The sequence below is a fragment of the Salmo salar genome, chromosome ssa26, assembly GCF_905237065.1.
Source record: "Salmo salar chromosome ssa26, Ssal_v3.1, whole genome shotgun sequence".
NCBI classification, from domain to species: Eukaryota; Metazoa; Chordata; class Actinopteri; order Salmoniformes; family Salmonidae; genus Salmo; species Salmo salar.
The window spans coordinates 26,433,070-26,446,648 of record NC_059467.1 but is presented as its reverse complement, the minus strand read 5'-3'; the positions used below and the strand labels follow the sequence as shown (position 1 = coordinate 26,446,648).

The window sequence follows — 13,579 nt, the reverse complement described above, 5'->3', positions numbered from 1 at the left end:
GATCAGAAATACAGTGTAGACATTGTTAATGTTGTAAATGACTATTGTAGCTGGAAACGGAAGATTTTTTTATAGAATATCTAATACCACGGTTGTCTACATCCCTCCACAAACCAACACCACTTTGGCACTCAACGAACTGTATGCTGCCATAAACAAACAAGAAACCACTCACCCAGAGACAGCGTTTCTGGTGGGCGGAGACTTTAACGCAGGGAGACAAAACAGTTCTACTTAGGGTTGCAAAATTCTGAAAACTTTCAGTAAATTCACTGTTTTTCCCCGAAATTCTTGTTGGAGGATTGTGGATTTCCTGCTTATTCCCTCCTGATTCCGGGAAACCTGAGCTACCGCTTACAAGGAATGGGACACATACATGGACGCATACAAGAAAGCCCGGTATGACCTCGGACGAGACATTGAACATGCAAAAGGACAATATAGGAGAATGGTGGAATCCTATTACACCGACTTCAACGCTTGTCGTATGTGGCAGGGCTTACAGACGATAACGTATTACAAAGGGAAACCCAGTGAGATGCCCAGTGATGCAGAATGCCCAAACGAGCTAAATGCTTTTTATGCACACTTCGAAGAATACAACACTAAGTCTTGTGTGAAAATCCCAGTACTGAGTCGATGTGCAATAGTACAGGGTAATTGAGGTAAATGTACATATAGGTAGGGATAAAGGTACTAGGCAACAAGATAGATAATAAACAGTAGCAGCAGCGTTGTGATGAGTCAAAAGAGAGTGCAAAAAGGGTTCCAATCTCAATTACACTTCACAATGCCCTATCCTACCTGGACAAGAGGGAAAATAACTATGTGAGAATGCTGTTCATCGACTACAGCTCAGCGTTCAACATTATATTCCCCTCCAAGCTCATCACCAAGCTGGGAACCCTGGGACTGAACACCTCCATCTGCAACTGGATCCTGGAATTCCTGACGGGCCGGCCCCAGGTGGTGTGGGTAGGCAACAACACCTCCGCCACGTTGACCCTCAACACGGGGGCCCCTTAGGGGTGTGCACTTAGTCCCCTCCTATACTCCCTGTTCACCCTCGACTGCGTGGCCACGCACGACTCCAACACCATCATCAGGTTCGCTGACGACACAACGGTGATAGACCTAATCAGCCTACAGGGAGGTCAGACTTAGCAGTATGGTTCCAGAACAACAACCTCTCCTTCAACGTCAGTAAGACCAAGGAGCTGATCATGAACTACAGGACAGAGGTGAAAGCACACCCCCATCCACATCGACGAGGCTGTAATGTAGCAGGTTGAGAGCTTCATGTTCCTTGGCGTCCACATCACTAAGGACTTACCATGGTCCCACACACCCGCACATTTGTGAAGAGGGCATAACAATGCCTCTTCCCACTCAGGAAGCTAAAAAGATTTGGTATGGGCCCTCAGATCTTCAAGAAGTTCTATAGTTGCATCATCAAGAGCATCTTGACTGGCTGCATCACTGCTTGGTATGGCAAATGCACTGCCTTCGACCGCGAAGTGCTACAGAGGGTGGTGCTTATACCCCAGTACATCACTGGGGCTTAGCTCTCTGCCATCCAGGACCTCTATATCAGGCGGTGTGCGAGGAAAGCCCGAAAAATTGCCAAAGACTCCAGCTACCTTAGCCATAGACTGTTCACTCTGCCACCGTCTGGCAAACGGTACCAAAGCATCAGCTCTCAGACCAACAGGCTCTGAGACAACTTCTACCCCCAAGCCATAAGACTGCTAAATAGGCATAAGACTGCTAAATAGTTTATTAAATCGTTGCCCGGAATATCTGCTCTGACCCCATCCTGCACTGACTCTATGCACTCTCACATCTATGTACTGTATACACACTATATTCACGCTCACACACACTACACTGACACTCTCACACAAAACCCACACACATACACACACTTTTACACTCATCATATGCTGCTGCTACTCTGTTCTCTATTTTACTCTTATCTATCTGGATGACTAGTCACTTTATCCTGCCTTAATGTACATATTGACTTAAAATACCTCGTACCTCTCTGCACATTGATCTGGTACTTGTACTCCCTGTATATAAATTCTGCAAAAAAAAGAAACGTCCTCTCAAGTTCCCAGACATTTCTGGGGGGGAATAGCCCGAACCCTCACCCTCTGATCCAACAAGTCCCAGACATGCTCAATGGGACTGAGATCCGGGCTCTTCGCTGGCCATGGCAGAACACTGACATTCCTGTGCTGCAAGAAATTATGCACAGAACGAGCAGTATGGCTGGTGGCATTGTCATGTTGGAGGGTCATGTCAGGATGAGCCTGCAGGAAGGGTACCACATGAGGGAGGAGGAGGTCATCCCTGTAACGCAACAGCATTTAGATTGCCTGCAATGACAACAAGCTCAGTCCGATGATGCTGTGACACACCGCCCTAGACCATGACGGACCCTCCACCTCCAAATCGATCCCGCTCCAGAGTACAGGCCTCGGTGTAACGCTCAATCCTTCGACGATAAACGCGAATCCGACCATTACCCCTGGTGAGACAAAACCACGACTCGTCAGTGAAGAGCATTTTTGCCAGTCCTGTCTGGTCCAGCGACAGTGGGTTTGTGCCCATAGGTGACGTTGTTGCTGGTGATGTCTACTGAGGACCTGCCTTACATCAGGCCTACAAGCCCTCAGTCCAGCCTATTGCGGACAATCTGAGCACTGATGGAGGAATTGTGCGTTCCTGGTGTAACTCGGGCAGTTGTTGTTGCCATCCTGTACCTGTCCCACAGGTGTGATGTTTGGATGTACCGATCCTGTGCAGGTGTTGTTACACGTGGTCTGCCTCTGTGAGGACGATCAGCTGTCCATCCTGTCTCCCTGTAGCGCTGTCTTAGGCGTCTCACAGTACGGACATTGCAATTTATTGCCCTGGCCACACCTGCAGTCGCCATGCCTCCTTGCAGCATGCCTAAGGCATGTTCACACAGATGAGCAGGGACCCTGGGCATCTTTTTTTTGTGTTTTTCAGAGTCAGTAGAAAGGCCTCTTTAGTGTCCTAAGTTTTCATAACTGTGACCTTAAATTGCCTACCGTCCGTAAGCTGGTAGTGTCTTGACGGCCATCCACAGGTGCATGTCCATTAATTGTTTATGGTTCATTGAACAAGCATGGGAAACAGTGTTTAAACCCTTTACAATGAAGATCTGTGAGGTTATTTGGATTTTTACGAATTATCTTTGAAAGACAAGGTCCTGAAAAAGGGACATTTCTTTTTTTGCTGAGTTTAGCTCCATTATTGTGTATACTTATTCATCTTGTGTTACTATTTTTTTTTTATAATAATATTTTAAAATATGTATTGTTGGGAAGGGCTCATAAACAAGCATTTCAGACAGCCACTGGCAATTTATGTTATTTTTAAATTGTTTTTAAATTTAACTTGGCAAGTCAGTTAAGAACAAATTCGTATTTACAATGACGGCCTACACCGGTCAAACCCGGACAATGTTGGGCCAATTGTGTGCCACACTATGGGGCTCCCAATCACGGCTGGTTCTGATACAGCCTGGAATCAAACCAGGGTGTCTGTAGTGACGCCACAAGCACTGAGATGCAGTGCCTTAGACCGCTGCGCCACTCGGGAGCCCCGAAATACAGAAACTCAGAAGCTGAGAGAGACATCAAAGTGAGAGAGAGAGCACAATTTCACACTTCCATTTCAATTCATGCTGCTTACGTATGAAGTCTGTATCAAGGACAAGGAGCGTTTCAACAGCCGCTAAGGTGTTTATTTGGCAGGCAGAGAGGACCGACTTCTCTAACATCATTACTCAGATTAGATTTTGGACAGACTTAGCACCTGAGTGCACGCTTCACTTCTCTGTAAGGGCAGCTTGATTAGCTTTAGAATGCCACTATGTGCCACCAGAGACAGAAACATGAACAGAACCGAGTCCAATCCAGCTTGAGGAGGTTTGAAAGGATGAGTGTGTGAATGAGAGAGACGCATACAGCCAGGTACCTGATGGAGCATGGGGAAGAGGCATCTTAACATTGACTTTTTAGAGCTCAACTCGTTAAGACAATACAGCAATATAATACAGCTATCAAAGGAGATCAATTGGGAGACAAATACGTAGTCTGGTGGCCATGCAACTCATTTTACATGCAATCTGTTTTACTCTACATGATACAAAAGTGGTATCTCTTGCTCTGCACAACACTCTCACATGGTGCATTTCATTCTGGCACAAAAGATGAAACTTCCTCCTCATTGAAAACCTGAGGATTTCAATTGGATCGTTTCATTTCCATCACGGTAGGATACAGAGCTGAGCCAGACGGAGACGTGCTGTACGGTTGGCCAACAGACAGAGAGAGAGGACCATGCATGCTGCTGTAGCCCGTCTGTCTCTCTGTCTGTCTCTCTGTCTCTCTGTCTGTCTCTCTGTCTGTCTGGAGGCAGCAACAGCAAGCCTGACCTTTGTGCTTCCCCTTCCTCTCCTTCTTGCCGCTGCCTGTCTGCGGGGTGGAGCTGGTCGATGCCTTGCCCTTTTTGGCTGAGCGAGGAGCCTGGTTGTCCGCTACCACCTTCACCTCCTCATGTTCAGCTTCTTGCACTACGCACGGCACGGCAGGAGCCAGCGGACAGAGGACAGAGGGAGTTAGCAGGCAGGTGGGGGGAAATGATGAAGATACAAATGAAGCAAGAGACTACACAGAAGGGTACTGTCAGTTAAGGTTAGCCTATAGGGAAAGAGAAAGAACAGGTAAAGACAGAGTTAGCAGAGGACACTTTGCAAGGTTATAGGAAGCAGACACACAGCAGAGGCCTTTTTCTTGCCTGGGAGAGAACACTGTTTATCGCCTCATGTCAAACAGGTCATGAATGTGCTCGCTCTGTGAAAATTGCAAATGCACAGCGCATGCTCCTCCCAGCAACAACATGTTCCAGGATTAGATAATAACAAATGCATACTGTAGCTACAGTCCCTTGAAATTGGCACTTTGATTCTAACATGCTTATCTTAATTCTATCAACTGCTTGGTTGCCTTAGTATTTCCCCTACAGCCTCCTCTGTTTTGCAGTGTCAATGAATATCCAGTGGTGTGTCTCTATTCTCGTAAAAATTCAGAGCCTAGACCCGTCACCGCGGAGACATTCACAGTCTCATTGTGGGAACCCATTTCTCTTCCAATTATTCCAAACAGCTTCAAGGGGAATAATAGAGCAAATGCTTCAAAAGCTCAGAGCAGAGAGGGATGGAGAGACCTGTATTCTTGACCTAAAGTTACTGTTAGCATATATGGAAACTAACAACTGGTAGGTCTACATACTCTGTTTCAGATAAGCATGAGCCTGAAGTCAGTTTCTGAACTAGTTCAATTAAATCGGTTTAGTGCATTTAAATTATTCTGTTAACAATGTCACTCTATATTTGCGGCGGTCAATAATATACAAATATTTTCCAGGTTTTTCTGCTTTATGATTTATCTACTGGATGCTAATCTTATTTATAGCAGAAGAAACATGCTATTTACAGTGTCAAGAAAAAGTATGTGAACCATTTGGAATTACCTGGATTTCTGCATAAAATTGTCATAAAATGTTATCTGAGCTTCATCTAAGCCACAACAATAGACAAACACAGCCTGCTTAAACTAATAACACACAAACAATATGTTTTCATGTCTTTATTGAACACCCCATGTAAACATTCACAGTGCAGGATGGGAAAAGTATGTGAACCCTTGAATTTAATAACTGGTTGACCCTCCTTTTTGCAGCAATAATCTCAACAAAACATTTTCTGTAGTTGCGGATCAGACCTGCACAACGGTCAGGAGGAATTTTGGACCATTCCTCTTTACAAAACTATATCAGTTCGGCAATATTTTTGGGATGTCTGGTGTGAACCGCTCTCTCTCGAGGTCATGCCACAGCATCTCAAATCAGTGGTTGAGGTCAGGACTCTGACTGGGCCACTCCAGAAGGCGTATTTTCTTCTGTTGAAGCCATTCTGCTGTTGATTTAGTTGTGTTTTTAATCATTGTCCTGTTGCATCACGCAACTTTGGTTGAGCTTCAATTGGCGGACAGATAGCCTTACATTCTCCTGCAAAATGTCTTGATAAAACGTGGGAGTTCATTTTTCTGTCGATGATAGCAAGTTGTTCAGGCAGCAAAGGAGCCACAAACCATGATGCTCCCGCCACCATACTTTACAGTGGGGATGAGGTTTTGATGTTGGTGTGCTGTGCCTTTCTTTCTCCACACATAGGGTTGTGTGTTCCTCCCAAACAACTCGACTTTAGTTTCATCTGTCCACATAATATTTTGCCAGTAGCGCTGTGGAACATCCCAGACGTGCAGTAATGTTTTTTTTGAACAGCAGTGGCTTCTTCCGTGGTGTCCTCCCATGAACATCATTCTTGTTTAGTGTTTAACGTATCGTAGACTCGTCAACAGAGATGTTAGCATGTTCCAGAGATTTCTGTAAGTCTGACACTAGGATTCTTCTTAACCTCATTGAGCATTCTGCGCTGTGCTCTTGCAGTCATCTTTGCAGGACGGCCACTCCTAGGGAGAGTAGCAACAGTGCTGAACTTTTTCCAGTGGACTGATGAACGTCAAGGCTTTTAGAGATACTTTTGTAACTATTTCCAGCTTTATACAGGTCAACAATTCTTAATCTTAGGTCTATTGAGATCTCTTTAGTTCAAGGCATGGTTCACATCAGGCAATGCTTCTTGTGAATAGCAAACTCAAATGTTGTGTTTTTTATAGGGCAGGGCAGCTCTAACCAACATCTCCAATCTCGTCTCATTGATTGGACTCAAGGTTAGCTGACTCCTGACTCCAATTAGCTTTTGGAGAAGTCATTAGCCTAGGGGTTCACATACTTTTTCCAACCTACACTGTGAAAGTTTAAATGATGTATTCAATATAGACAAGAAAAATACAATAATTTGTGTGTTATTAGTTTAAGCACACTGTTTGTCTATGGTTGTGAGATCAGATCAAATTGTATGACCAATTTATGCTGAAATCCAGGTAATTCCAAAGGGTTCACATACTTTGTCTTGCCACTATACATGGTGTACTTTGAAATTACATACTACAGTACTTCTTAGAAAATTCCAGAAAGTACCACTTATAGTATAAGTACAATATGATTTTTCAATGAATCCAGATAGGGTACGTAAATAAAAGCTGGAATAGGACTGTATGAAACAGCATTTCCACTTAATACTGAACTTAACCTTTCATGGATATTATCTGAAGGATATACTGTAGATGCGGAAATGCATTCAGTTTAAGGTTAATCAGATGGAAATATGAAAGGTATAGAGAACACGTAATCCCTCTTAGTGAGTGCTGAATTGATTCTTAAAATAGAGCCAAGAAAACGTGAGTTCTAAAGCAAGAAAAGACAGGGATTAATCTAAGGATAGTGAAAAATAAGGACAGGAGAGAGAGGGGGGGGTTCTATTTTTATCAAGACCAAACAGTGCGTATGCTTCCTTCACTAACAGCGTAGTGCCATCTGTGTGTTGTTAAGCATAAGGTATGAATCAAGGGACTCTCTCCATATGTTTGCTGCTGTACTGAATGAGCTCAAAGGGATCTTTTTGGACATCTTTGGAAGGATGTGGCTGAGATTGCAACAGGAAATATTCGGAGAAGTTCAAAGCTTCCGTGTCTTCTGTGTATAGCAGGGGCTGTTTGACTAGTGTCAGAGGGGAATATTTTCATCAGGATGTACACTCACTGAAGGAAGATGAAACATATACTTTGTATTGACGTCACTCCACTCATATGCACTGAGCTGTTTCTGAAGCTTTCATATACAGTCATCTCCAAAATGATTGGCACCCTTTATAAAGATGAGGAAAAAAGACTATGAAATAAATACAAATACTGAGCTTTATTGTATGCAAAATAAGTTATTTAATAATAATACAATTGCTCAGAGAAAAATATTTTGTTTAACAAGTAATAAAAAAAATCTTAAAAAGATAGGGGTCGAAATTATTGGCACCACCTGTTTTCAATACTTTGCGAGGATAATGGCACTGAGCTTTCTTCTTTAATGTTTTATGAGATTGGAGAACATATTGGGAGGGATCTTAGACCATTCCTCCATACAGAATGTTTTCAGATCCTTGATATCCTTCGGTCTGTGCTTATGGACTGCTCTCTTCAATTCAAACCACAGGTTTTCAATGGGGTTCAAGTCACATCCCCATAACATCAAAGATCCACTACCATATTTTACAATAAGTATGAGGTTATTTTCTGCATACCTCTAGTGTGTGTGGCCAAAGAGCTCCTTCGTCTCATCTGACCATAGCACCTGGTTCCAATCCAAGTGGCAATGCCTTTAGCAAACTCCAGGCATTTGCATTTGTTGGTTGCTCTCAATAAAGGAATTTTTATGGCAACTCTTCCATATGGCCTATTGGCATGGAGGTGGCATCTAATTGTAGATTTGGAGACCCCAATATCCGACCAAGTTCTGTAATTGTCCAACTGTGACCCTTGGACTTTTCTGCCTACCGAACCGTCTTCCTCACTGTGCGTGGGGACAAGCTACACATTTCCTCTACCAGGCAAGTTTACCACAGTTCCAATGGTTTTAAACTTCTTAATTGTTGCCCTAATAGTGGTTAATGGTATATTTGGATTTTCAGTCATTTTTGTTGTACCCATTGCCTGATTTATGTTGTGTTGGGCATGGTCTTCCTCTACAGCAGCCAGCCATCCAGGGTGTGCTGTTTGGATGCATGGTCTGGAGCCCAGACTCAGTCACTCTGAGTCAGGGATTAAGACAGCAGCTAAAGTCCCTAGGTGGAGATAAGTGGCCCAATTGCCACAGCACTAACACCATCTCTGCTCTATCTGGAAGGACTACTGCAGAGCTCTGGCCACTAGAGTTTTATAGTTGAAAGGCATGTATTGGTTAATCCTGGAGTCTCTCTCACACAAAGACACAAAGTTATTTCATGAATAAAGTATTACATGTTTCTTTTGCCAACCTTGACATGGTATTAATAGATATCTCAGTATTGTACCTATGCAGAGCAGAAAGTAACACGAAAAAAGTCACTACAGTAGAAAAGTTTTCCTTTGGCCCAGGAACTAAGAATCAATAGACAAACTTGATCAAACAGTGAGCGGCACATAAGGACAAGAACATGGATACAGTAATTCAATCCGCCATCTTTCACAAGCACTCTATGTGAGTAACCTGGATCAATACCATCCTGTCATGGCTGTGAATAGCCCTTGAAAGGGCCCCCACGCCGGAGCGTTACTGGACATCTCTGTAATTGCCCGGCACCAATGGAGCAGCTTCCTCAGAGATGAAAGGAAGCAGGTTCCTATGGTAAACAGCTGTTGATAGGGTCCTGGGTTTCCAAAATGGCATCCTATTCCCTATATAGTGCACTATTTTTGGACAGAGCATATATAGTAGTAGTATACAGAGCCTAGCCAAAAGTAGTGCACTATATAGGGAATAGGGTGCCATTTGAGACACAGCCCTGGTAATAGGGTCCTGGTGGTGAAAGGATCCTGGCTGTCGCTCTTACCGTGGTAGATGGTGCTCCTGTTGCTGCTGAGGTAAGACTCTACCAGGGGAGCCTGCTCCTCACACTGCTTGGTCCTGCGGGCACGAGACCGCCCGTCCACGTTGGACTGCACCATCAGAGGCTCCTGCCGCTTCTTCTTCTGCTTTTGCTCTAGGAGAGCTCGCTGAAACACACACACCACACAGATTCTTCAATGGTGTTCAATTATTTTGGTATTATTGACACATGCACACACATATCTTCTAATATTGTGTCATATATAATACATTAACATGGATAGATATTTTCTAACACTGTTTTACCTTACACACACACACACACACACACACTTTTTCAACTAACCTTGCGGGGACACAAAATTCCATCCCATTCAAAATCCATTTTTCCCTAACCCCTAACCCTAACCTTAACCCTACCCCTAGCTCCTAAACTTAAATCCCCTAGAAATAGAATTTGACCTTGTGGGGAATAACAAAATGTCCCCAGATGGTCAATTCGTTCACCTGTAGGTGGGTGATTGCCTTCATTTGTTTTTGTTTTACCATTTCCTGAAGAGGAACCAGACTAGTTGACAGACGTGTCTTATAACAGTTCTATTTAAACGTTTACATGCTTTGCAAGAAGAAATGATTTCCCTAATAATCTTGTTTACCTGATGGGATTTTGATAAACACACAAAATCACCTTTCAAAATAAACATTCTACCACAGCAACCATGTTATTTTTGGGAAGCCTATTTGATTTTGAATTCGGACATATAAAGTTTGTGTGAAACTGAAACTACGCATCTTATAAATAGTTTTTCCGAACTCATTTTACTCATGCATTCGCATAGAGGGAGGCTTGGGCTGGTGAAACATGCACAGATCCAATACACCACTGCAGTTACATTTTAGTCATTTAGCAGACGCTCTTATCCAGAGCGACTTATAGTAGTGAGTGCATACATTTCATACATTTTTTCCCGTACTGGTCCCCCGTGGGAATTGAACCCACAACCCTGGCATTGCAAACACCATGCTCTACCAACTGAGCTACACAGACATAGCTGACATCGCCTCGCAAGCCAATCATAGAATGTGAAAACAAAACTGAAGTAAATCGTACAATCTGGCCAGGTGGAAGTCAGTGGTGGAAAAAGTGCCCAATTGTCATATTTGAGTAAAAGTAAAGATAACTTAATAGACAATTACTCAAGTTAAAGTCACCCAGTAAAATACTACTTCAGTAAGTCTTAAGTATATTTAAAACCAAATACTTTAAGTATCAAAAGTAAATGTAATTGCTAAAATACACTTAAGTATCAAAAGTAAAAGTATAAATCATTTCAAATTCCTTATATTAAGCAAACCAGATGGCATGATTTTCTTGTATTTTGAATTTACGTATAGCCAGGGGCACACCAACACTCAGACATAATTTACAAATGAAGCATTTGTGTTTAGTGAGTCCACCAGATCAGAGGCAGTAGGGATGACCAGGGATGTTCTCTTGAAGTGTGTAAGTGGGACCATTTTCCTGTCCTGCTAAGAATTCAAAATGTAACGAGTACTTTTGGGTGTCAGGGAAAATGTATGGAGTAAAAAGTACATTATTTTCTTTAGGAATGTAGTGGAGTAAAAGTTGTCAAAAATACAAACAGTAAAGTACAGATACCTAAAAAACAACTTAAGTAGTACTTTAAAGTATTTACTTATGTACTTTACACCACTGGTGGATATCAAGATTTTTATTTGGTAACGTCGCACAGTGTGACACGTAATATTCGTAAAAGACTGACTCCTATGTCCAGTGTGGGAAGGCCTTTAATCACACAACTGACCAAAGATAAGCCTGAACCTTCAGCTGCAGAAGTGACCAGTATATGAACTCTAACATCATTCACACACTGACACATACAAACCAAAAATTCATATCACACCTCTTCTTTTCTCACACAAATCCTTTATCCTTATCCGGTAGCTCAGTAGAATCTGTGTCATTGCACAGATTCATTATCCTACTTTCACACTAAATAATTACTTTCCTTTTCCCACATGAGCCAATTCAATTTACGTCATAATCCTAGTTGAGCAGTCACAAACCTTTTAACTTCCTGTAAAATTCAGCTCTCCTGAGGGCACAGAGTGTTAGACCTCCACACCCTCAGTTCAAAATATAGAAAGCTAGAGCAAAAAGACTTGCTTCAAACCTCCGCATAGCACCGTTTCAGAAACACCTCAGAGCCTGAAAAATAGAATGTCTTCTGCTTCTGTAATTAATGTTTCAGGACCACTGCCCCAATCCGTGTCTCCTCAGCTCTATCCCCCCTCTCTGGCAATGTGGAAATCTACATTAAGTATTACTACAGCTTTGGTATCCCTTCCATCCTGCTGCAGTCAGCAGTCATCTGAGATTATGCAAGCTTACAAACAGAGGGAGATCCCAAGGCTGGAAGCTCATCAAATATTGAGAGAATCTCTGATGAAGCAGGAACACCACTAGACTGTACTCTGCTGTACTGTTGTCTGCTGTACCAGTACAGAGTTCCCTTAATCTAAACCCATGGCTGTGTCCCACTTGTCCACCCCTTTCCCTAAGTGGGCACTTGCACACTTTCTGTAATGAATCTTAAAGTATTTGAATGGTGTTATCGTTGCTAGAGGGAGTTTCCATAATAGGAAGTGTGCAAGTGCACACTTTGGGAAAAGGGTGGAGAATTAGGATTGTGTCATTTAGCCCATCACTTCAGCCATGACCAGAACACAACATCTCAACACACTCTAGCAGTGAGTGTGGAGGAGGAGGAAGCCTGAACTAAGTTAACCAGGAGGAACAATGGAGGAGCTCTATGGCTGCCCAAAACATCACCAGTCACTGTACAGTGAAATAACCAACTAATAAGTTCTCTCTTTTTCCAACTCTGCCTCCTCTCTCTCCTCTAACAAGATGTCGTCCATGCCTGACAATGTGTGTACAGCCAGGAGGTTACCAAGCAATTCACAAGGTCACGTGTGGCTCAGTTGGTAGAGCATGGTGTTTGCAACGCCAGGGTTGTGGGTTCGATTCCCACGGGCGACCAGTACGGGAAACAAATGTATGAAATGTATGCATTCACTACTGTAAGTCGCTCTGGATAAGAGCGTCTACTAAAATGTAAATGTAAAAATGCATGTGAGGTGAATAACCAACATTGCATGTGCTACCTTTTGGACCTAAAAAAAATAATCGCTACACCATCAGGATTGGTTATGCAACTTGCTACAGTAACTCCTGACATTTCGATGAACAGACTTTTCAGGGTTGAAGCTGGATGTGAATGCTGCTTGGGTACCTGTCTCAGTAATACAGTATGAATATCCATACCCACTTTGATATTCAAATAGTGGCTTGTTCAGCAGGGACACCACACTAGGTGAAGAAAAAAAGAGAAAGTGTCTCTTTCTTTTGCATAGAATATCTTTATGATTTTTTTATGGTCTTTTGTGGAAAAGCAGTACATTTAATATTATGCTCTTTAACAAACAATTCCTTTAAAACAGATCTACTCTGAGAATAAAATGCAAAAGTGGTGTGGTTACAGCAGATGGACGGTTGGTTTGAGCTTTCCTTCAGTCTTCAGTGTTTGCCAAATTGATGCAATCACAGGCTCCTTAAGTACTATAGCAAGAAGACATGATGGACATGTCATGCTGAACAACCTTACAATGCATTTCCACATGACACAATAGGGCCGATGAAACAACAGAGCCCCATTCATTTTCAATGGAGGGAAGTGAAGTGGACGAGGGGAACGTTGGGCGATGCGAGCATGGGCGAGGGAGCATGAAGAGGGCGGGACCAAAGTTGGAGAAAGCTGAACTTTATGCAAATACTCTGTGATATCGCGACACTATGAACCAATCAAAGCTCACTATAGCTTCCAGCCCCTACTGGATTGGCTGTTGATACCTAGCACTACCTCGCCTGCTTGCTAGCACCCACATGAGGGAGAAGCTAGAGTAGATATCCAAATTA

The 13,579-nt window shown here is 42.9% G+C and overlaps 1 protein-coding gene across 4 annotated transcripts in view; it reads right to left on the bottom strand.

The window, feature by feature from the left end:
- LOC106587536 (tubby protein) overlaps positions 1-13,579 on the bottom strand; it is a 127,553-nt gene that overhangs the window by 19,918 nt on the left and 94,056 nt on the right. For 2 of the 4 annotated variants that reach the window (XM_045708687.1, XM_014176002.2), the window contains exons 3-4: positions 9,584-9,746; positions 4,472-4,609 (exon numbers count right to left, since the gene is read on the bottom strand). In XM_045708687.1, the coding sequence (XP_045564643.1) occupies positions 4,472-4,609; positions 9,584-9,746 (301 nt within the window). The remainder of the gene's footprint in view (positions 1-4,471; positions 4,610-9,583; positions 9,747-13,579) is intronic. The other 2 variants (XM_045708688.1, XM_045708689.1) reach the window with 1 other exon arrangement.